Source organism: Mizuhopecten yessoensis, unplaced genomic scaffold (assembly GCF_002113885.1).
Source record: "Mizuhopecten yessoensis strain PY_sf001 unplaced genomic scaffold, ASM211388v2 scaffold11103, whole genome shotgun sequence".
NCBI lineage: Eukaryota > Metazoa > Mollusca > Bivalvia > Pectinida > Pectinidae > Mizuhopecten > Mizuhopecten yessoensis.
The window spans coordinates 1,391,283-1,416,493 of NW_018408881.1; the positions used below are offsets into that span (position 1 = coordinate 1,391,283).

At 35.2% G+C, this 25,211-nt stretch overlaps 1 protein-coding gene across 1 annotated transcript in view; it reads left to right on the forward strand.

Moving 5' to 3' along the window:
- Positions 1–25,211, forward strand: part of LOC110465882 (peripheral-type benzodiazepine receptor-associated protein 1-like) — a 212,055-nt gene that overhangs the window by 159,544 nt on the left and 27,300 nt on the right. The window contains exons 11-20 of the mRNA XM_021522010.1: positions 5,934–6,056; positions 6,372–6,476; positions 8,544–8,594; positions 9,504–9,708; positions 10,180–10,284; positions 12,823–12,990; positions 16,838–16,881; positions 18,457–18,648; positions 23,720–23,795; positions 24,191–24,334. Coding sequence (XP_021377685.1) covers positions 5,934–6,056; positions 6,372–6,476; positions 8,544–8,594; positions 9,504–9,708; positions 10,180–10,284; positions 12,823–12,990; positions 16,838–16,881; positions 18,457–18,648; positions 23,720–23,795; positions 24,191–24,334 — 1,213 coding nt within the window. The remainder of the gene's footprint in view (positions 1–5,933; positions 6,057–6,371; positions 6,477–8,543; positions 8,595–9,503; positions 9,709–10,179; positions 10,285–12,822; positions 12,991–16,837; positions 16,882–18,456; positions 18,649–23,719; positions 23,796–24,190; positions 24,335–25,211) is intronic.

A 25,211-nucleotide genomic window follows, 5' to 3' on the forward strand; every position in this document is an offset into this window, starting at 1 on the left:
TGGATAAAATTATTGATCTCTGAGTACATATATTGATATTGGGATTTAATTGATTTTCTACATCAGTCTGTACCTGGCGGGGTAGAGGTGTGATAACGAACGTTACGGAGATTTGGTGTAAAGGTGTCGGTCTCCTGGGGTTGGTATCAAATCCTCACTTAGGGTTTTCTCATTTATATCTGTTTGTAGCTCTCTAGCAGGTGGTGGCCAAACAGCAGGCCTATTGAAGGTCATTTGTATCAGTTTCCAGGAGGATTTTATACCACGGAGTAATCTCGGGAGACTGATCGAGTTTTTAAAGGTCATTCATACTGCATTTACTGTGTGTGTTAGCTGCAGTGAGCTAGGATTTCATTTCTGGGGAGATGTTTCAAATTATAGTCTTCCAAAGATCTCTTCAAGGTTGTTTTACATTTAGAAGTTTCAATTTGTTTGTGCAGTTTGGATATAAAAGCCAGGAGAGGAATTTGTGTAGAAATCAGGAAAACAGTTTATCATATATTCGACAAGCAATTCCCCTTTTGAAAGAGTGCTAATTTGTTGCCAATCTGGAGTTGTTGTAGCCAAACGGATTTGAAACTGAGTTTCAAGAGACCATCTGAACAGGCTGAGATATGGTCTGACCTGGCCGTAGAGGTCATTTGAATGCAAAGAATCTTCAGTTGTGGTAAAAAAAACTGCTGTAAAAGTGTTCGACAGAAGTTATTCTGATAAAAACCAATCCAGTCTTGTAAGTGTGCGATCAAAACACAAAGCTTTAAAAAGGTCAAGCTGCTTTAATTCTTATGATGCTGTGTGGCAATTCACAGGCTTGATCTGGAATAAAATAGCGTCTTGGCCGCAAAATGTGGAATTAGAAGAAAACTTGAAGTTGAGATGCTTGTGTTACCACCATCAAAGGTCTGGGAGTATAATTATGTCACTTTTTCTGTCAAATTGAGATTCAATAAAAGTGGTTCATCCAAGTGCATAGAAGAATATATTTTGTCATTTTAATTAGTGACGCATATGGACTCTGAATGTCGGAATTTTTTTTTATGTGTTTGACGTGAATGATATTATCAATGATGCTCATTATTGTTATTATTATTCAAACTTGACCTGATTGATTGTTTTGACGATATGAAATATTCTGGCGAATCTGTTATTACACAATCATCCAGCTGCTCGTAAAATCTTAAGTAGTCAACAGCTGACCATTGCCGTATCTATGACTCGATTGACCAATCAGTATCTGAGTACTCCATTAGAACGAGATTAGCCACACTTGACCGCCTAATGTGACCGTCTGCTTATCAGACTTGCAATGAAGCCGTCTGGATTTGGAGACAAATGGAGAATTCCTAACAGCATGGGAACAATTTGTTTGTAAATTGGAAACTGTGCTCCAAATAATGCGTGGACATTGACTGGAGGTGTTACGGCTGGACATGAGTGACCACTTGTAAATAGACTCTTCGTTGTCGCCAATTATCCAGAACTCAATTTGTCACATGATCATCCATTGTGTCTCATAGCCATATAGTGCTGTATTGAGTTTTGTATTTATATAGATTAGGAACTGTGTATTAAAAAGTTCAATTATGTTCTTTCGGGAGAAACTTAAGTTCAGCTAGTGTTAAATATCGCAGATTTTAGAGTTAACTTTAGAAAAAAATAATTAAGGATTAAACCTAGCAAGTGACATATTACATTTCTTGGATTTTAAGAAGATTTTGTGTGTGTACTGCAGTATATAGAACTCTTGGATGAAATATCACCTGCATGGTGAAGCGACCAAAATCGTCATTGTGATTCTTTTTAAACAAAATTTCAGGTGGTTTTAGAATTCTTATCTCGACTATAACAGTTGCCTAATAATCTCTTATCTTTTAATGGTGGATTTTCTCTGCCAATTGATATCCTAACAATCAAAAATGGTAGTCATTTGAACTTTTGAATCAGTTGCGAAAGTTTTAAATTTATCTTAAATATTTTTCTTCTGTGAATATTTAAGAGTGATATACTGAGAAAATATTTGATCATTTTAACCAAATCAATGTCATCGGGAGAATTCTACTAATTTGGTTGTTCAGTTTAGTGCCGATTCATATTGCTGATGAACGTTGATCATCAGTCGGTGGTAATTGGATTCTGGTTCGCTCTAGGTACCATATATACACCTGAGAAACACCTGCAAACCGATCGACCGGTAGAACACCTGAGTCATCGACCAGTAACCTCCAACTACAATAGCCTTTGATGTATAAAGGAAACAGTACATGATTCCAACATAAAACTCCCTGTATGTCTCAATATATTTACCGCCAAATCAATACGTGAACATTTTTACGTCCGATATTTAAAACTTGTGTACAATGATGATTCATTGACCCATAATATTCCCTGTCGCAGTATCTGTTAGGTACATAGCGTCGAATAGTGGTATATTAAATTAATATACTGTACAGGAACTCCATGTTAGGATTTACTACAGTTTGAACTCCAGGTTCACAAATGACATTATACTCGATGGTCAAGTTAAGGTAACTTTGTATTGGGAATATTTATTGGACTAGAGATTCGATAAAACATAAACTGGTACATCGCATCATGGGACAGTGTTCAAGTTCATTCTCAAAGAAAAATGTCAAAAGAAACAAGATTTGGCAGTTCAACAATACAAGTTCAAAAAGACATGTAAGTACATGAGTTGACTCAACCATTCCACAATAAATAAATATATATATATATATCGGTAATTAAGTTTTAAGTAGATAATTACTAGATGTACTATTAAATATATTATAGTTCTGTTATACTTTCTCCTCTGGTATTAAGTTCAGCTTCATTGCTGATGAATTTGACTATAATCTTTAATCAACAATGTTACGATGATACGTAAATATAGAATGACGTCTAATAGTATTAAGGTTTAAATGAATCTTTTAACAATTATGATTGTATATTATATGCATCACAGTTCGGTTCAAACAGATTCCGTGCTGCTATGTGGTAGCGGCCATCTTGTAGAATTGTTTTTAACGGAAAAGTGTTGTATAACTTCATGCATGTTCAAAATATGGATTCTAATCCTTTTTATAAATGTTCAAAACAACAAAGAAAAGTGTGTCACTTTTCTGTTTGTGATACATTTTAAACAGACTGCTTTACGAAGTTACATTTTAAACAGACTGTTTTATGAAGTTACATTTTTAACAGACTGCTTTACGAAGTTACATTTTAAACAGACTGCTTTACGAAGTTACATTTTAAACAGGCTGCTTCACGAAGTTACATTTTAAACAGACTGCTTTACGAAGTTACATTTTAAACAGACTGCTTTACTAAGTTACATTTTAAACAGACTGCTTTACGAAACTATGGGACAGCCATTTTTAAGGGAACAGAGGGTTGTGTTTTCTGTGGTTATATAACCAGTTTTGTCACATATAAGTCACAAACCACAGTTGGTTTATATATGTACACCATATAGGTCCGCCTGAAGAAACCAAATAAGGCAGAAAGGATCAATCTACGATACTTATTATTTTATTCTACATTTTCCTTTGCATGAACTTGTTTAGGAATATAAAAGCACTTTTCTTGCCACTGAGCAGTACATTTAAGAGGGGAAAACCAAAGTTAAATTAGCTCCATTTATTTTGTTAATGTACAGTATACCAGTTCAGCTAATTATAAGGTGGAAATTTGCAGTGTTGTATAATTTTCTTAATATGAAAACTATTTGACACTTGTAAGCTTAAACATTTGGTGTTATTGATACAATTCAATGATACATAATTTATCAAAAGAAATTGCAAATATGTATACAAAAGGGTATAGATATCATCACCTGAAAGGTGATGCCCTCTGATTAAGGTAGATTGTATGGTACTCCAGGGGTATAATCCCCTTTACAAGTCTATTGTATTATCTACCTGTAACAATTGCCAGGTAATTGTTGTTGACCACGAACACAATCAGTCTGCTATAGTGGTGTACAGTACAACATCACAGCTACCTGTAACAGGTGTAAATAGTGCTGTACGTGTTATATAATACATTCGTAGTACAAACTTTGTCTTGTATGGCCCTGAGACAGGTGAACTTGACCATGTGCTGGTGTTTCTTAAGGGCTATATATGTTTACACAAAGATCAGATCCCTTTTTATCTACAGTATTTAAGGGCCCATTGAAGTTTGGACTTACCTGTATTACTGCAATCTCCATGCAATTGCCACTAGGTCTACTCCATGCTGATGGGGATATGTTATTTATTCATTTTGATACAAAAAACATTGGACCGAAATACTAGAAGATGACCATGAAGGTGGTTTTAAACAATGCTATTTGGCTTGTCAAAATATTACCTGGTTTTCTTAAAGACGTTAAATCTCTTGGATTGTTAACCGTATTGCATGGACAGCTGAAAGAATCTTTCAGTCAGCAGGTTTGTTTGTTTTTATAACCAAACAGATGTGTGGGTTTCTATATATATATATACATACACCTATAGAGAATGACTATATATATTAATGCGAAATTCGTGATTTTTTTCTGCGTTTTAAATGTCATGACATTATATATCTAAACCAAGATAAAAGATCGTCATTATGGCACCAGACAAATTATTACATCGTAACATTCTGAAAAAACATGCTGGTTTAGAGATATTGGTTTCCAAACAACAGATAAATGATATTCTAATTGCTTACCTGAGGTGGTTGAGGTTCGTTTTACTGTTTCTATTATGATTTCTGCGTTTACAATTGTACTTGAGAAGAAATTACTTTTTCTTGCTGATGCAAGCAAGTTTCATATATATATATATGGTAGCTGATTCTCAAATTGCTTGTTATATAATGGATCATCTCAAATCTGGATATCTTGGTAATTATATTAAGGTTAATTTACTGCAGTGTCAAGGTCTGAGTGCACTGTTTATGTTGTTAAGGTCATTTATATTGTAAAGGTCAAGGTGTTGTCAAGGTAAATGTATATGTGACATGACAGTATACTGCAGTGTCAATGTCACAGTGTGTTGTGTTTTCAAGGTCATTATGTTGTAAAGGTCAAGGTATTGTTGTGGTAAATTTCAGAATAATGAAACAGCCATACCTCTGTAAGGAATGAACAATTTCGGTAATTCAAATTGATTAAGTTTGTTGATTTCAACAGCTGGAACTGCATGGCCAGCTGCGTACCCCTGGCCCTCCATCATCACACACATACGTCTATTTCATTGTATATTTCCTGGCCAAATATCCTGTCATCACATGCAGTTTCTTCACTTCACTTTCCTTCTCTAGCTCGGTTTCCTCAGTTACACATTTATCTTCTCGATAAGAATAAGAACTTCATGAATTACTGCTTCATTACCTTTAGTTGTCTGCTCCAGAAAAAATATATGAATTGTCACACCATACAACAAAGCATTCATAGAGGAAATGTAGTTATTTAATTCATTTTTGGTTTGTTTGTGTTTTATTTATAATTAATTCATTTTTGGTTTGTTTTTGTTTTACATCGTATTAACAGCTATGGTCATCTAAGGATGTGCCAGTTTCTGGATTAATGTTTATGCTTTACGTCGTATTAACAGCTATGGTCATCTAAGGATGTGCCAGGTTTGGGTGGTGGAGTTCCCCGAAAAAAATCCAACGACCAACGGCCAGTACCTGGTGACTGCCCCACGTAGGTCTCGAACCTGCGACCCAGTAGTGGATCGAGGGCTATAGTGGTAGCAGAATGTCAGACTCCTTAACCACTTGGCCACCGCGGGCCCAATTTCATTCCTTGTGAATCTTGATATTCCTCACATAGGTTTATACCTGTATTGTGGGACAGGCTGTGGAGATGTGAAGCTGCAGGTTTACTGCTGTGAAGTCATAGATATTTATATATCAAAACATTTTAAAACTTACCCGTTTGTCTGATTTGTATTTTCCAGGTTAACGAAGAATGCAATGTGTTACGCCTGAATCTCACGGAAGCACAGCACGAATGTGATATTGCTAGAAATGAACGAAATACTCTCACAACCAAAGTGCATGACCTTGAAAGTATTGTCAAGGTAAGAAATTATAACAAGCTCTGCAATATTTATATACTTTCATTATATTTAATTTAAGAAATTACGGGTTTCCTTTTCCTGAAATTTCTCTCATTGCACAGAAATGCTGCGTTGTATATTGGAAAAGAAAAATATTATCTCATTGTGAGTGGTGTATGCTTGTAAAGGTTGTTAGTTATAAGCCACAGGTATCCAAAACATGCATCATGTTCATTAAAATGTTTGTATGGGACATTATATATTGATTTCAAAAAGAATAGGAAAGACGTAATAGTGTCGGGATGATTTAGGAAATTGTTTTCGACTTTGTTGTAGACGTTACAAAAATCCGCTGATAAGTTGACAAATTTAGAGAATGATTACCAAACGACAAAGCAGCGACTCCACGAAAAACAGTCTGAAATCCTTAGTCTTCAGAAGGTACGTAAACGACACACCGGCCATTCTGGAAAATATTACAACATTTATACAGTAAAACGTTGATATAATAATGCCCATAGTTTCATCTGCCACCAGTCGCTTACCACCAACAGTTTTCAAGGTCCATTTTTATCTTTTACTGAAGAATTCTGTGATATGTTCCCTTCAATTTATCACCAAACACCGAAATTTCTCTGGACAAATGGTGGCAATATAACAAGGTTTTAGTGTAGATAAAAAGGTGCCTATTGATAATATGAAGGGATTGTTGATATTTAGCTTGCCTTCTGTTGTTGTCTTTTTTTTGACATTGGTTTGTTGTCTGTTGTCATCTGTCAAATTTTGCTTTAAAAAACATCTTCTACCAAACTACTGAACATAATTCAACCAAATTTTGATGCTTATAAGCATCCTTAGGACATTGGGAGCACAATTTGTACAAATGAAGGGGCTGACCGTCTTGAGAGCTAAGGAGGGTTGGTCAAGAAGGGTCAAAATGGCTGATTTACTATTAACACTTTCACCCCTATGCAACTTTAGCAGACTCTTCCATGCATTGATCTGGATGAGTCCGTCCATGGTCTACAGTGGTGAAAGGGTAAATGGCACTAACAACTTGGCACACACTGATTTGTTGTAGAAACATGCCAAGCTCATATGTGATCAAAAGGGGACTTCGGGGCTTAACCCTTTCACCCCTATGTAACTTTAGTAAACTCTACCATGCATTGATCTGGTTGAGTCCATTTTAGTCTACAGTGGTGAAAGGGTTAACCTTCTGGAAGCAGGTGGTTGGGAGTCAAAATTTGTCAATTTGGAAGTTTTACTTCAAACAGAAGGACACAATTTTCACAAAATTGTAATTATGTTAGCATCCTTATCCCATGGGGATAAAAGTTAAACAGATAAGGGGGCTGGCCCTTCTGAGGACTGCTTATAAGTCTCCCACTGAACTACTGGGCAGATTTCAACTGATTTTCTTAACGACTTATAGATAGGAGAAATATCAAGGCCCTAATTAAGGCCTTTATGCTTTGGGTTTTCTCTCCTTTGCTTTTTATTTTGTTAAACTTAGATTTGATTGATCCAGAAATTTGAAGCTGTAATGACAAGTTAAAATATCCTTCTCTAAAAGACAGTATCACTGTTATGAAGACGCATGCATGTTTCCACCTCCAACATACTTTTTTTTTTTCTTTTTTCTTTTTTTTTTAGAAATTAATCAAATAATCTATTCCATACATGACATTTTCTAGCAGATGGCAACAAAATGCTTGTTTTAGGTAGAAAAATGACATTGATGTGTTATCTGTCTGAAGCGATTTCCTTTTTCACAATCTAACAAAACAATGGTCTATAACTCTTTGGATGACAAGATGAAAGTGCCTAAAAATAGAATAAAAATGGCTATAAATTTGTACGGATACCTGGCCTCGTACCAATTCAATGCCAGAAAATGGAGATAAATTTTGCTGAGTTAGCTCAGAGATGATTATCTCAGATTTAAAGCTTTTTGTCATCAGAGAAGTTGTTACAGCACTGACGTGCTACAGGTGACTCCGACGTAGGCGTTTGTACGCCTCGTGAAGGTCGGAAGGAAACTGTTGCATGTTCCTGTATCATATGAGAAACCAACATGTGCCGTAAAAATCATTGAAATTCGTCGTTAAAATGCGACAAGCAAGCTTGGGTAATGAATCGGATCTATATATGCAAGCGCAAATTTCGCCATGTTGCTGATTAAATGTTATAAAACATAAGATATTACCGTTAGATATTTGTGGCGTCCCGACACCTCCCACAGGCGAGGTAATGGACAGGTGAGAAACCAACAGGTGCGTTAACACATAACAGTATAATTCTTCCCACTAAAGCTGTAATCCAGAAGTGTGGGCTTTTGAAAATAACAGGTTTGTTGACGATGTTGATTAAGATGCGGAATTGATTTATGTTCATGACTAAGACATAGAATCATCTGAGTGTAAAATTTAGAAATGCATGTTCAGTTTTATGTCAGATTTGATGAAATGACGTTACTAATGCTTTTCTGCTGTTTGTTCCTTAAAGGACCAGGACAGTAAATCCAAAGACAATGAAGAGGTTGTGACCTCCTTACAGGTAAATACTAACCTAGAAGTGACAAACCAATCACAGGTAAACCTCATTACAGGTAATCATTATGACATAGCTTGTACAGGTACATACATGTACTATTACAGGTGACATATATAGAGTCTGCATCATCAAAATTAAACATATATGTCTCGTTACAGGTGAATAATGCCTCGTTATAGGTAATTTCTCATTAAAGGTAATTTTTCATTAAAGGTCAACATCCACGCCTCACTATAGGTTAATTTATACTGTTGCATTTATAATCATTTGAAAAGGGTACATTATGGAGGTGTTGGTTAAGGGACATTTTGGAGGTTTGTGAGGGAAGGGACCCGATTTTGGAGATTGGGAGGGAGGGGACATTTCGGGAGGAGAGGAAGAGTTTATTGTGAAGGTTGATGTGAGGGAGAGTACATTTTGGAGGTTTATGTAATTATAAGGGAGTGTATATTTTGGAGGTAAATGTTATGGAGGAGGGTACATTATGGAGATGGATGCTAAGGAGAGGTTATTTTGGAGGGTTAAAAAAAACAAAAAAAAACATTAAAGTATGTTGCTATGGAATACATTTCTAAAGATAGGGAAGTATGAGGCTATATTTGGTGTTTACCAAAGTTTGTTAGTGTATAGACACTTATTTATTGGTTTGATGGAGTACATGTGCAACTTGTAATTATTCAAATGTGTTTTGTAAAAAAGAATCGTTAATTCATCAAAATCATTGTCGAAAAGGAGGCAATTACCAATGATCAGGAAATTGTGTAAAACATAGATTGAATGAGAAATGTTAATTCAATGTATTCTAGTACTCTAAGGAAAAGGGAAGAATGGACCCAATAAATTCAATTAAAAATGATATGCAGGGAAATTGTACATCATTGTTGACCGTCACGTGACCTTAATTCTTTACAGAATAAAATTGAAGAGCTCCGAGAAACCTGTCATAAACAAGAACAACAACATAAGGAGATTACACAGGAACTCAAAACACTACAAGCTGCAGCCAGTCAGCACCCCCTGGTGGACAACTGGGCACACATATCACATCCAGGAGGAGATAACTCAGAGAAGAAACTTAACAATAACTCCCTTAACTCATCAGGCAGTCCTGTACATGGTATGTATATATTTATGTTTCACCAGCACAAATTTCTAGTTATTATTATTAATTGATACAAATTATGTCATCTTTGGCCTGTTTTTACTCTATGAACTAATTATATAATTCAGAAGTAAACACGGACACATTTGCCAACATTTTGAAATTTCCAGGGGAGGAGATTACGCATGCTCAGAACTAAATGCATAAATGAAACACCCCAAGAAATAAACCCACTTTTAAATGGCATCCTTTGAGCTTTTCTTTCAAGTGAAATCATCAGATCTTAGAAAATTGGAATAGTTTAGCAAATTCACAGGTTGAACATGCTTAATTTTTTGGGCCAAAATCGGGAGTCTCCCTCCTTAATAGGGAGAGTTGGCAAGTATGCAAGGATGATATTGTTATGGAGGTTGTTTTAACTCAGCAATAACAGTTAATATATAGTGGACCTTACCTAAAGTTGTTTTTTCTTCTTTTTTTTCACAGAACATTTTCATCCAATAAACATAAGTTCTCAAGAATCGTTACCAGGGAAACTAGTAAATGGAAGTGATAATACGCAGGTGGACTCCACAAAGTCGTTGGATACAGGTAATAACACTATCAGACGATCCTGTTGCTTTTTAAGTGGAACATATGTGTTCCTGGTTTGTTTGACACGACAAAGATGCAATCATCTGTTTTACGTTGTGATGAGGACCTCCTGTCTGTCAGAATGGTCCTTTAAACCTTGGCAGCTGATAATTAAGAAATGTAAAGAGGTTGCGGAGGGGTCGAGGAGCATGTTTGAGGTCAAAGGTCAAAACATAATTAACCTGCATGGGGTCTACCGGTGTAGGTGAAGGGTGATCCTATTAGACAGGTGATACACGAAGTAAATATATTCAAGGAGTTAAGCCAGGATTATTTGTCTACTATACAGATAAAAAAACACTGTGTGGACTTTGCATATTGAATCCTCGAAAAGGTTTTGTACAAAAGTGCATACATATATTTTAGTTATATACTGTATAACCCAATTAATGATAAAGGGTAATGTTCCCTTATAATTAAATTAAAAAAAACAGACAACACATTTTGGTTCATAACTGATGACTGTTTATCAATTCTGATTTTTTTTTTTTAAATCCACAAAACACAACATTACCCTGTACTTTCATTGTCGAGCAACTTTTTTAAAATTTGAAGTCTTTTGCAAATATTTGGTCGATGATATTTCAACAACACATGTAGCATGTCAGCTATTGTGATGTTCATATATTTGAATACTTGTGATTTAGGCCAAAATTTGCTGCTATTGATTTGAGTTTTTTTTAGTTAACTTATAAAGCACTGTTTAAGTCGGATATACTTATAAATATAACCCTTGTAAAAGGATTTTGCAAAATAAAAGGGTTCGTCTAATGTTTTGGAAGCCCAAAGTGGCAGCATAGCAACTAATATTTTGGCCATATATTTACATGAATCACAAAATTAATCGTTCAGAAAAAATAAATGGCATAGTCATTTCTTCTATGAATGAAATTAAACAATATAAATACTAGTGTTTGTGATATTATACCGGTTAGTTACCATAAATCTGAAGAAACTAACAGTTGAAATAGACAGTAAAAAGAAATGCTGAATGTAATGCTATGCAATGCATATACGTATGTCAAATTATGCAGTTACCCACTCAAACCTGCCTCAAATCCTGCTAATGCCAAATGCTGGTCAAACTTGCATGTCCACTGATGAGTGCTGTCAAGCAATGTGGTCAGTCTCACTTCTCTCCCCCACTGACCATGAGGCTTGACCCCTACCTCAGTAAAGTTGCCTTGAACTCATTCACCCCTGAAATTTTATAATGAACTATTCCAACCTATGAACTGGAAGAGTTCAAATGTGTTTTCAGGGGTAGGTAAATGAGTTAATTGATTAATTCCCTTTGTCCAATTTCTTGAAAATTCTGAATTTATTTTTTAAAAATAATCAACATTAAATTCTTTTCAAATCTTTTCTGCTTTTGTCACTTTATTCTTCAAAATTTCAATTCAAAACTTTCTACTTTTAAAAATAATTGTTTTTAACTCTTATATTCTGAACTCCTGACTAACTCACGATTTCAATCCAAGTCATGAATTTGTTCTCCATGTTTTTCCTATTTTATCTCTAAGCTTATAGATATACAAACGCATATGTTAATTATCTTTATAAATTGTTCTCAAAGCTTTCATTTTGCTTAAGTACATGTCATGTGGTCAACTTAAAGAAAGAAAGGCTTTTTAGCTCGCCTGGCATGAAGTGCCCGTGAGCTTATCCTGTGGCACATTGTCCGTTGTCCGTTGTCCGTCCATCCGGCTGAAACACACCTTTGTGACTTTTTCTAAAAGCTCTGACGCTAATTTGAACCAGACTTAATATGGAGAATTACAGTCTTGAACAAATATTGTTACTTTTTGGATTGGTTTGAAGTCCACAAAATCTTGCCTCGTATCATATACGTGATCTACAAGTTAAGATTCAAGGAGCCTCAGAGGGCCGGCGACCATAGGCTTTGCCTAGGCCTGTTGCCCAATTCCTTTTGTATATCTATGATGTGAACAAGTTAATATTCTGAAATGAAATATCTTTCCTGTCATGTGATTGGCTGAAGTATTTTCAGCTTGCTCTCACATTCCAGCAGGTTGATATTATTAAAATTAGATAAAATTGGAACAAAATACCAAATATAGCTTAAACCATGGTCTCCATAAATTGTAAGGAACATTTTCAACTTCTTCTCTAGCTCAGAAAACATAACAAAAACTGGTGAGCAATACAGGAACCATAGGCCTCTTGTTTCATCTTTACAGTAACGTATACTTAAAGTTATTATGAAGAAAAGAAGACATCTTTTACATTTTTTTTATGAAAACCTGAAAACAGAATGCATCAATTTGTTGGGGCAATTTTTTTTGCTGAATCAACTTCTAGTGAAATAAAACAGTTTTCATATCAATTTATATCAATGTAGCTTCAGAAAGCATGACAACATTATCCAAGAGGTTCAATATTAACACCAAAATATTTATTTCACAGGAGAATCTCGCCTGTTTGGTGGAGGTATAGTGATTTCTATAGCATGCCTGTATTTATTTTTGGTCTCAGGTTTTGCGGACGACGATACTGTTGAATTAGAAAATTCCAATGAACCCTCCCCTGACCAGGCCCAACCCCCTCCAGGGCCCTACGAGGACCCTGAACTTTACGAAATAGCTAAAAAACTTACTGAACTGGAAGCCGCCGACTCTGAGGAGGAAAATTTACCCACGGAAGGTGATAATAGCTGGTGTGGTTCAATTGAAGTGAGAGTGAGGCTTTGGGTGGGAACCACCTTAAATTATTTTATCAAAATATTCATTTGAAATTTTAGCACACCAGTGTATTTGCCGGAAAAATTTAATGTTTAGACATTTAAAAAAAAAAAAAAGAATTGTGAAATATAAGAATTTTGAAACAGATTTTTGTTCGAACATCAATAAAAATCTAAAATTCTAAAAATTGTTGAAAAATTATTAAAGCAGTGTGATATTTGTTGAAAAGAATATTATCATTTTTGAAAACATCCATCTTTCACATATAACTATGATGCTAGATTAGGTTGTTTTTTTCTCTCTCAATGCTATGTTACTATAAACAGACTAATTAAGGTGTGGTAGTGTGGAAGACATTATTAAGATTTCATCAACAGACAGATGCCCAACTGCATTATATCACTCTGAGCCTTTTGTGGGCGTTTGTGATAAATGGCTCTCCCTATAGTGTCTGCATGCAGAAGATTGTGCGATCGTGTCCGACGCAATCAACCCGTCGTGTCCGTTGATCTACCTGTGATGTGTAATGTCATTTCACCTGCCTTGGCTAATAAAGGCTGCATGTGGGAGCACTAAGCAAATAAACTCTTGAAACCTGACGAAAATGGAAATGTCAGTTGTTGCGAAATCTTCGGAAATCATCTCTCATTACCTTTGGAAAATCACTTTGAATTCAGTTTTTAGGTTTTATAATAAGCTTCAAACTATCGTCTCATGTTTTTTCCATTTTTTATAAAATTTATTTTTTTAAATTTCACATATTAATGTAAAATCATTTGTGAATTGTAAAGTCGCAGATCGCCTTATTCTTGTGCTAATAGATTAACTTAGCTTTCGCTGTCTCCCCACACTTGCTTTTCCCATTAACAAACAATTATGCTAACTCTGCAGGTGGATGCAGCTTTCTGCACATTCCTTAAGGATACATGCTACCTTACACATTATATCTGTTACATTTGTTTGAGTTATCTCCCTTTAAGAAGTGTGCTACTTTATATATTAAATCTGTTAAATGTGTTTAAGTTATCTCCTTGAAGGATATAAAATACCTTTCACACATTTAATCTGTTGCATGTGATTGAGTTATCTCCCTTGCTTTTAATTAACATTATCGAACAATTGTGAATTATTTAAGCATATATATAGTCAATGTTTGTGTACCGGTCAAATGTGTTGACAATAAATCAACAAAGGCAACACTCATTTTCGAGACTGTATACATGTATATAACAGGTTTCTTAAGTAATGTAGCATACATCCTTAAGTCTATTAATAAGATTATACTTCCTAGTGTATTATTAACACTTCTTTAACTCATTACTGCTGTATACAGCAAAGTATGATATGTGAATTCAAAATATACATTTGGTTTGATCATGGCGACGTAACTGGCTGTCATTGACACAGTACAATAAGGTTATTTAGGACTATTACACGGTGAAATGGTATTTCAAATAGTTGACCACTGTTTCACAAACCCATATACTGAACTCTGTAAATTTAATGTTTTCATTGAAAGGTTTAATTAGATTTTATAACATAAAAATATTTTACAAAATGCTAATTTGGATTTCTTTCTTTCCTAATTTGTAATTTGTTATTTATTTTACCTGATTTCTTGCAATAAATGTCAAAATTAAAATTAATTTAATACAGAAATAAATAAAACTTCATACCAAAAAAATAAGTAAATGAAAAAATAAGAAAATAATAACAACACATAGTAATTTACCTTTTTTTTTTGGTCATTTGGTAACCTGATTTAAAATGATTAAAAAAATCTGTATGATTCTTTTAATATGAAATGTCTACTGAAAATCCTCATTAATATGAACAATGTTATATGTTTATATCAAAAATGAAAAGAATTTGTTGTTTTTTTAATCTAAATAAACAATCGTTAATATAAACATACAATAACATTATTTGCTCTAAATAGACGTCTGAAATTCATTGAAAAAAAATATTGTACATGTATTTGATTTCTTTTTTTATAAAAACAGATAAATCATTTAAATTAACATTTCAAAGCGAGCCATGTAGACATTACCCGTAAATGGATTTCAGATTTATTATCGAAAAGCTTCATATCTGACCATTACTGATGAGTTGTAAAATTTGATTTAAACTTATTAATTCCGCAATTTCATTTTAGTTTAATTTCATATATCAAAATCAGGAGAATGAATGAAATGAGATGTGGTGTCTGCAAAAACCACATCCTTATCATCTATCAAGGAATCAATGTTCATTTCTGAATGAACAGTACAAGAAGGCAGTTTATCATCTTTTTTAGGGGGATTTGGGAATTGTTTTAGAATTGGTTTCCCTTATGAGTATTTTTTGTGCATGCATTGTTATAATTTTTACTGTTTTATTTATGACCGTGTGGGGTATTAACACGTTAGTGTTCTATCTCTTGCACAAATTTTGACATGATATTGATTTTTGGGATTTCAAAATTATGGAAGGCTTTTCAGTTTAAAATTTCATTTTTTATAACAAATCATAATTTTTAGAAAAAACATTCTTGAAATGTGGTACTGTCTCTTTAATCAATATTAACTTTTAAAACAACTGATTGTTTAAATTAATCCAAGATCATATATCTTGTGTACATTGATGGTCAATTAACCTGCGGACTTGCTTGACCATACTAGTGTAACCTTGAATTGACCTCAGTGGTTCTGTTATAGCAATCAAAGATAATCCATACATTTATGTCCAGCATTGCTGCACTGACCACAGTGTCCAGTTAATTGTTCGATAATACCACTGGTCACTTTAGATAATTGTATACAGTTTGTTGTATGAATAATTGATTGTTACTTAATTTAGGACACAATGATATATGGTTTAATTAACATTTCATTGTTGATGTTGTTAATATGAGATGGGAGTGGCCATGAACACCACCTTGCAAAATGCCAGGGGATTTTATAACTTGAAATAAACAAAACAAGTAATTTTATTGAATATCCATTGTCAATGAGGTGACCATAAAAGGGGGGGGGGTAATGTGTTGGGAGTGAAGGACGGGGAAGTCATGGTGTCGTATCAATGGGGAGGAATTATAGGGGTCAATTTGGGGGGGGGGGGGGGGGCGCCCCGATGTTTGAGCGCAGGAGGTCTTAATGTGGGAGGGAACCGGAGCTTCAGAAGAAAACCCAAATCAATTAGTTATTTAGATATTTTAAAAATGTCTTTGGTCCATATTCAAAACTGATAGATCATGGATAAAATAAGGAAGGCTGAGAATTATCTGGAAATATAGACATAGCAAAATTGTCTCCTATGAATTTGTTTTATATAAGTGGGGGATGGGAAAAGTGATTATTCAGGATCACTTCCTTGGTGGGAATTAGCGATTATTGTGAACACTTCTATGTTTGGGTTGTATGATAAAGTTGTTTTGATACAATTTTCACCTCGATCTGGCTTTTATATGTTCTAAGTACATAACGCCTGCAGTCAAACATCTGCTCCTGTAAAATGTGTACGCATGACATTTATGGTTTATTTAAAGAATGCAAATTTGTGGTAATTTTTACAGATACACAGATTTGTATCAGGCTTGTGGTATGGTAGAATAATACTGACCTGTCTATCATACAAGCTATGATAAGCTATTGCATTACCGCCATAAGGTTATATACATTGTATGTGTCATATTTACAAAATTTGTTCTTGTGTAAAGTCACTTGTTTTTAGCTGGTCACAAATTTGAAACTAGAGACAGAAAATGAAATGATTTACTTATTGATGTGAAATAATGGCGGTTCATTTTTGGCAATGCTGTCTGTTTTCAGAAAAGGGAGACGACTCCGGTATGGAAAGTAATCGAGAGATGAGGGTAAGAATTTAAAACTCCTTCTTTTCATTTAGTTAATTTTCATGTTTAAATATATGTTACACGTATTTGATATTAATAAAACTGTTACAACAAAAATTAGTAACCCTACAAAAACGTATTGTGTCATTCCTAAAGTTTCCTACAATGTGACTTGAATTTGTGAATTCATTTAATTCATGAATTTATTAATTGGGATTGTGATGGCCTTATAAGGATTGTATGACCTTATACGGGATAGTGATACCAGGGATTGTGAAAAAATTATTAGGGAATTTATACATTTTTTATTGGGGATTTATTTACCCAATTCCTGTGAAATGTTTTAGGAAGTTCATGAACAGTTTGTCTTCTAATGCAAAATAGGCTTTCAGTACAGATGGGTCAAATGGATTGTGCTATAAATTGCAAAAGATACAAGAGTTTGATATTCTGAATCAATTATGTAGATTAATCTGTCGTGTTTTATCCAGCACGGCACTTTCAGGACCGATTCCTTCCATCAGGCGATTCCTTTGAAATATGTCAACTGTAATCACTGCTAACTCACTGTACATAATCTTGGTTAGAATTTTTCTACTTCAACAGACCAGCATTATGAGCAATGACAGAAATTGTCTGCGTGACTGAATTCATCCTCCACCGATTCCTTTATAATGGATATTGGATGAAAGAAAATGCGAGAATGAGGGTGTGAGAAATGCAGGAGATATTTCCTGGGAATTTTTTTTTTCCCAATAAAGTATATAACATTATCTGAAATCTGTTTAGGTATGTATTTTAATGGTTTCCTGGGGCATGATAATGTGTACTATGTCATAAATATCCGTGTTCTATTCAAACTTGTTGCCATAGCGATATGAATAACAACGTGACCATAAATTTAGAAGACGCAGGGGTAAAAAAGTCAGGTTCCCGCCAGGTTTCATTATATGGATGACATAATCGGGGCGAAAGCCTGCGTCCCATTGTTGTTCACTGTTAAAACTACCGGCAGTATAATCGCGCAGTGCTAATACCTTCATTAGCATTGTTGCTCCTGCCACGAGGCATTCGTATGAGCGGGTTAATGAATTTACATCATGGGCTTATAGAACAGGCTAACTAATGATACTTTTTTTTCCTCAAATTTGATGCATAGGTTTACATAAAAAAAAAAAAAAAAAAATTGTCTGGAAAACATCCATTATATTGTGATTGATGATAGCATAGATCCTTCATAGGAAATGCATATTTTTTATTTAAATGAAATTATAGCTAAGTAATTTTGATAGGTTATCATTTGCTTTAAGAGAATATTAAAAACTAAATAAGTTTAATATCACTGCGGTAGATCGCTCAAATTACATATTTTATTTTATAGTGATCTGTTTCCCTATACTGTCAAACTGATTTTATTTTCAATAAAAATAATTTTAAAAACCCAATAGTTTGAATATTTTTCAGTTTCCATAGCAATTACATGTATCAACAAATTCTCCAACTGTTTATCATAGAGTTTGTTCAGGGATGCAATATTTCATTGTTACAAGGTTTAATGCTGTATCACAAATGTATTTCATATCTGTTAATTTCCAGGTCAAACCCATGGAAAATGGCCACTCGGGTGAAGAGAGCCGCAGGTCAGCACTGGGCAAGAAGGGACCCTTACAAGTGTACATTGCCAAATATAGCTATGACCCCTTCCAGCACTCGCCCAATGAAAACCCTGATGCAGAACTTTCAATCAATACCGGTGATTACCTCCTAGTTTACGGGGAAATGGACGAGGTAAGGATTTGATTGGACGTACAGTTTGTGGTTGAAAGTGTGGACGACACTCATGTACATTGAAAATGGTTATAAATACAGGTGTCAAAATTACACAGGTTCAATTTACATAGGATTGTATATACATGGGGACATTATGTCTTATACAGGTGTCTGGACTGTACAGGTTCGTTTCAAAGGTCTGGTTTGATGCAGGTGTCCAAATAACACAGGTTCAATTTACATATTGTATACATTGGGACCTAAGTTGAAGGTCTGGAATATACAGTTGCCCAGATTACACAGGTTGAGTTTACATAAGAGTGTATACATGAGGACCTGTAATGATAGGTCTGGTTTATACAGGTGTCCAGGTTACACAGGTTCAGTTGACATAGGAGTGTAAACATCAGGACCTGTAATGATAGGTCTGGTTTATACAGGTGTCCAGATTACACAGGTTCAGTTTACATAGGAGTGTAAACATCAGGACCTGTAATGATAGGTCTGGTTTAATACAGGTGTCCAGATTACACAGGTTTATACAGGTTTCTGAAATGTGCAGCTTGCAGTTCATTTGAATTACACATGCATTATTATATAGTTTATAAGAGCTGGAAAAAGCAAAAATACGAACAGTGAAATATAACGTGTACTTCAACAAGGTGCTACTTGTGATAATTCCTGACCAACATTTTTTGTCAGGGTTTTATTTTAATCTTGCATACAATTTACAAATCAATACATGGAAGGTTTTCTATTGTAGATAAAAGTTATTTAAAGGAAACATGAAATAATGTTAGTGATTTCAGTAAGGGACTATCAAACTCACTTGTTTGACCAGTCAGGTTTTCAATCATTTAGTCTAATGACATACTCAGTCAGTATAGAATAACATTTTATAGGAAAAAATAGGCAAATGTAATTCAAATACATAAATCTTGTTCAAATCTGATTATAATGGTATGGAATCTGATAGGCTTTCTCCGAGATTTAACATTCCGAATGAGGAAGTGAGGTGAACGCGTTTCGATACAAGTGGGTGTTTCACCTAGGTTTTGTTTTAAGCCTATTATATACAGCCGAGTGATCAGTCGAATGACGAGGAAAGTTCTGACTCAAAACTTTTTTTTTTTTTGTGGATTCTTCGCAACACACAGCGTAATCAGCTGGAATTATTATCTGATAAAATCTTGTGTGTTGTACTGTACTGTAGGAAACAACGACATGTAAATACATGCACAGAGTCGATAGACAAGTATAATCAATGGCCGCCGCACATTGACTGTAACACGGAAACGTCGGCTCTCCAGGTACTCAGCCGCAAAAAATATATACAACGTTCATTTAACTCGACGCCATCAAACACTGTGGTGTTATATTTATGGGCAAATACTGAATGTTTATATAGATATTATGTTGTCAAATAGTGATGTTTATATAAACATACATGGTCAAATAATATCCCAATAACACATACCTACATAATGGTTGATTCTTAGAATACAGTAGATTTCGCTTAACCCTTTCACCCCTATGTAACTTTAGTAGACTCTACCATGCATTGATATGGATGAGTCCATTATGTTCTACAGTAGGTTTCTCTTAATATCACTTCTCATTTGTCAGAGGAAAACATGATATTAACTGGAGCATGACATAAAAAGAAAATATGCTATTAACTGGAGCATGGCATAAAAAGAAAATGTATTATACCTCAGATATAAAGATCCATGCAAGACCTTCAGGACAAGCTAACACTAATTTGTATGTTATTGAGATGGTGGCACTTGCTGATGCTGAGATAATTACCACAGTCATTCAAACAATTTTTTGACATGTTAATGATAATAATAATTGGTGGTTCTTATATACCGCTTTATCATGTCCTTATTCATAGGTCATCCCAAAGCGGTTCACAAATTATTATCCATGGTTATAGGGCCTTTGCAACCAGCCAATACATTTCTCAACTCCCTGGGGAGCATACAGCCGGAGCTGCCATTTCGGCGCTAGCTCAGTTTTCTACAATTCTAGGACTGCCCAACCACGTACTCATTTACAGCTGAGTAGACTGGAACAAGCGGAGTAACACATTGCTGTGCCGTGGTGCGAACCCGCAACCCTTCGGCCACGAGCCCGGCGTCCTACCACTGGACTACGGGCCGTGCCTCGAGAGTTGTTCTCAACTATGACATCATACAAATCTGAATTGTACTTAAGGGTGTATGCTACCTTACTGACATTTGTACTAGAGTTTAATATAATAATCTTCATCAAACCTTTCAACTAGTATTATTTCTAAATAACTCATATCCAGGATTTCTTTCTTTTATAGTCATATCAAATATCCCATCCAGAGATTATTCTAGCCCTGATTTTATGGTATACGAAAATAATATCATTTTCGATTTTTATGCAAGAACAGAAGATAATTGTCAGCTCATTCTGAACAGACAGATTTATAAAAGTTCTGTACTTCAAGTGTAGACAACATCATTGCTGACTTTTTTAATCAAAAACACACCATTACTGTAAAACTGTTTTGTGACGTACGTTTCAGCGAGTCATTATCGTCCAACTTTACATTGAACATTATTACATTCATGTTTCTGCTCCGTTTTGAAATTGGCTCCTAATTGTCCACGTTAGAAAAATAAATCAACAACTATACATAAAATCAGTTTGAATTAATATTTGAACATTTCCTACTGTAATCACTTAATTGTTTGTTGCTAACCGCCGAGATCTTGATGGGCTAGTTGTATTTGGCTATGTATATGGAGATGAGACGGAATCCAGATATTGGAGATTTGCCTTTCTAATTATGCTGACTACCGGGCTAACATGGTTGCACTGCTTTGTAACTAATTTCGTATCCCCAGCTGATCAATAGTACGAGGCAGAGTGATTACCGATATACTTCCTACTACATAGAAAACATGGCTGATCGCTCCGATGGGGAAACTGCTCTCCAAAAGTTTGGTCAGCTTTCAAGACAAATATTTGAAAGAGTGTAGGTGAATTTGGAAGGACTACTAGTGTGTGTATGAGTTTAGGTGAATTTGGAAGGACTCCTAGTGTGTGCATGAGTTTAGGTGAATTTGGAAGGACTCCTAGTGTGTGTAGGAGTTTAGGCGAATTTGGAAGGACTACTAGTGTGTATATGAGTTTAGGTGAAGTTGGAAGGACTCCTAGTGTGTGTATGAGTTTAGGTGAATTTGGAAGGACTACTAGTGTGTGTTTGAGTTTAGGTGAATTTGGAAGGACTCCTAGTGTGTGTTTGAGTTTAGGTGAATTTGGAAGGACTCCTAGTGTGTGTTTGAGTTTAGGTGAATTTGGAAGGACTCCTAGTGTGTGTTTGAGTTTAGGTGAATTTGGAAGGACTCCTAGTGTGTGTTTGAGTTTAGGTGAATTTGGAAGGACTCCTAGTGTGTGTTTGAGTTTAGGTGAATTTGGAAGGACTCCTAGTGTGTGTTTGAGTTTAGGTGAATTTGGAAGGACTCCTAGTGTGTGTTTGAGTTTAGGTGAATTTGGAAGGACTCCTAGTGTGTGTTTGAGTTTAGGTGAATTTGGAAGGACTCCTAGTGTGTGTTTGAGTTTAGGTGAATTTGGAAGGACTCCTAGTGTGTGTTTGAGTTTAGGTGAATTTGGAAGGACTCCTAGTGTGTGTTTGAGTTTAGGTGAATTTGGAAGGACTCCTAGTGTGTGTTTGAGTTTAGGTGAATTTGGAAGGACTCCTAGTGTGTGTTTGAGTTTAGGTGAATTTGGAAGGACTCCTAGTGTGTGTTTGAGTTTAGGTGAATTTGGAAGGACTACTAGTGTGTGTATGAGTTTCGGTGAATTTGGAAGGACTCCTAGTGTGTGTTTGAGTTTAGGTGAATTTGGAAGGACTCCTAGTGTATGTTTGAGTTTAGGTGAATTTGGAAGGACTATTAGTGTGTGTATGAGTTTAGGTGAATTTGGAAGGACTTCTAGTGTGTATATGAGTTTAGGTAAATTTGGAAGGACTACTTGTGTGTGTATGAGTTAAGATGAATTTGGAAGACTACTTGTGTGTGAATAAGCTCTGCACGGAGCCCGACACATTAGTGGAAGAAGAAGAATGGATTTAGGTGAATTTGGAAGGGCTTATACTAGCTAATATTTAATTTTAAAGGCTGGTTTTGTATAGGTATCAGTATTGACTGTATTATCAGTGATATTATGTAAGTCTATGAAAGGTATGTTACACCAAAACCTTGTTAAGCCATTTTTTCACAACTGTTATCTTCAGGTGATAATGTGTCTCATAGATGATGAGATGTTTATAGGAATTTGAACAGGTGGTCATTTACAAAATGTGTTTCTTTGACAAAACTCAGTGTACGGCAAGAAAGAGATAAAAAGAACTTCCTGTCTACTCTCCATTTCATGTGTGTGACTTCACAATGGGACAACAGTGATGTTACGTAACAAAATTTGAAACATGCTGCGGAATGAACAAGGCCTTTCTGCGGTTTCTGAGCGAATTGTAGTAATTGGAATGACAGGGGGAAAAAATATTTCATGCCCAAATGTGAAGGATAGGGAAATCCGCATCCCTTTTGATTTTCGAATTTCAAAACCATCTGCAAGCCTTGGATTTTCTCAATATTAAGACTGTTTGGGTGGCATTTCCCTAATTCTTCATCCTTGGACATGAAATACTCTTTTATTATTGCAATTCTTGATAGTTGATTATCTTTTGTACAGGAAACAAAGTTCTACCACTGTAAATTATATTCCAGTTGATTATGTGGACGGTTTGTTTTATACCCAGATCAACACCTCACCAAACTTGTATATAGTTCCAATGCCATGATAAGAAATAACAAAATTTTAAAGAAATTATCAAAACCCGTTTTTTATCTGATGTTTATAGACTTAAATCAAAATTTTAATCGAAAATGAATATTATGCTGATTGCAGTTTTAATTACTAAGAGTCCTGGTACAAGAGGTTTTCATTAGTTAAAAGCTTAGGAGGAGGGATATAGCACTGTGACGGAAGCACTATGACAGTCTTGGTTGTCAGATGTAAAATTAAACAAATAACAATCTTCCTTTCCTAGGATGCCTTTTACGACGGTGAACTGATTGATGGACGGAGAGGATTGGTACCGTCAAACTTCATAGAGAAAGTCAAGGGTAGGTACAGTCATTGGAAATGAATTGACAGGTGGCACAGTGGATAACGCACTCGTCTTTCACCAAGACGGTTGGGGTTCGACTCCCCGATCGGACGTAAAAAGGTATTAAATTACCTGCTGGCCACATGGGTTTTCTTCGGGTACTCCAGTTTCCTCCCACATTAAGACCGCTGTGTGCTTTCATCTGGGCCAACAAGAGTGATTAATATAAATTGTTATAACTTGTTCCATAATTATTGTTAGATAAATAAATATGAACTGGAAAATGAAATATGTCGTACTTCAATAGGTCCATGAAAATTGGTGCATAAAACATTAAAAACAATGTTACTGTTTACATCAAAATGTCAGTAATGAATTTATAGAATGTCATTATTGTAACACTTTCCACAGATGAAGACCTTCCAGAGTTCCACGCTGCCATGGCTGGCTTCGCCCATCACGAGGAGGACAGCAATGCTCCAAGCAGCATACAGCAGGACCTTGACTTCGACAGCAGCGAGGAAACCGACGATAAACCTCTACCTGTAATAACAGGTCAGTACTTACTTCTAGGTCACGGAAACCAGTTTAAACGTTGTTACATGGTTATAGCACAATCTGACCTACCTTCAAACATGGTCACATGACTAAAGCATCATCTGGTCTACCTTCAAATGTGGTCACATGATTATAGCACCATCTGACTTACTTTGAAATGTGGTCACATGACTAAAGCACCATCTGACTTACTTTGAAATGTGGTCACATGACTAAAGCATCATCAGGTCTACCTTCAAGCATATAGTCACATGACTTTAGCGTCATTTGGTCTACCTTCAAACATGGTCACATGACTATAGGACCATCTGACCTACTTAAAAAATCAGAAAATACATTAACTACATGTATATTGTGAAAAAATAAATTGGGTGACCTTGAAATAAGATGTGGTCCAGAATATGAAATTTTGACATGTACTGGGAATACCCTGACATTTATCTTGGTTAAGGTAGCAATTATGTAATCAGAAGCCTAAATCTAATCAATCCCTACAATGGATGAAAATGTCACTGATGTCAGTTTTTCAAGTGCTTCACACAGAATTGAACCAATAACTACAAATTTCTAGCCCAGTGCTCAGCCTATTAGGAATAAATGGAAATTCCCTCTCAATAACAAACTAGCCATTTCACTACTTCACAGCTGTGACGGTGTATATGATACTTTACTGCTATAATACAATTTGATTTCTCTTTGGACTGGGTTCAGGCTCTGTTCTAGTGACAGGCGTTTCAACATCCAAATTAGTTTTTTCTTGACAACTAAATTTTAGCTGAAGTATATTTTCTATTGAAAATCTGCTGATGCTGAGGATTCTTTGAATATCAGCCTGACTACACTGAGGGGGTATTTCGTTTTCAGGTTGTTGTGC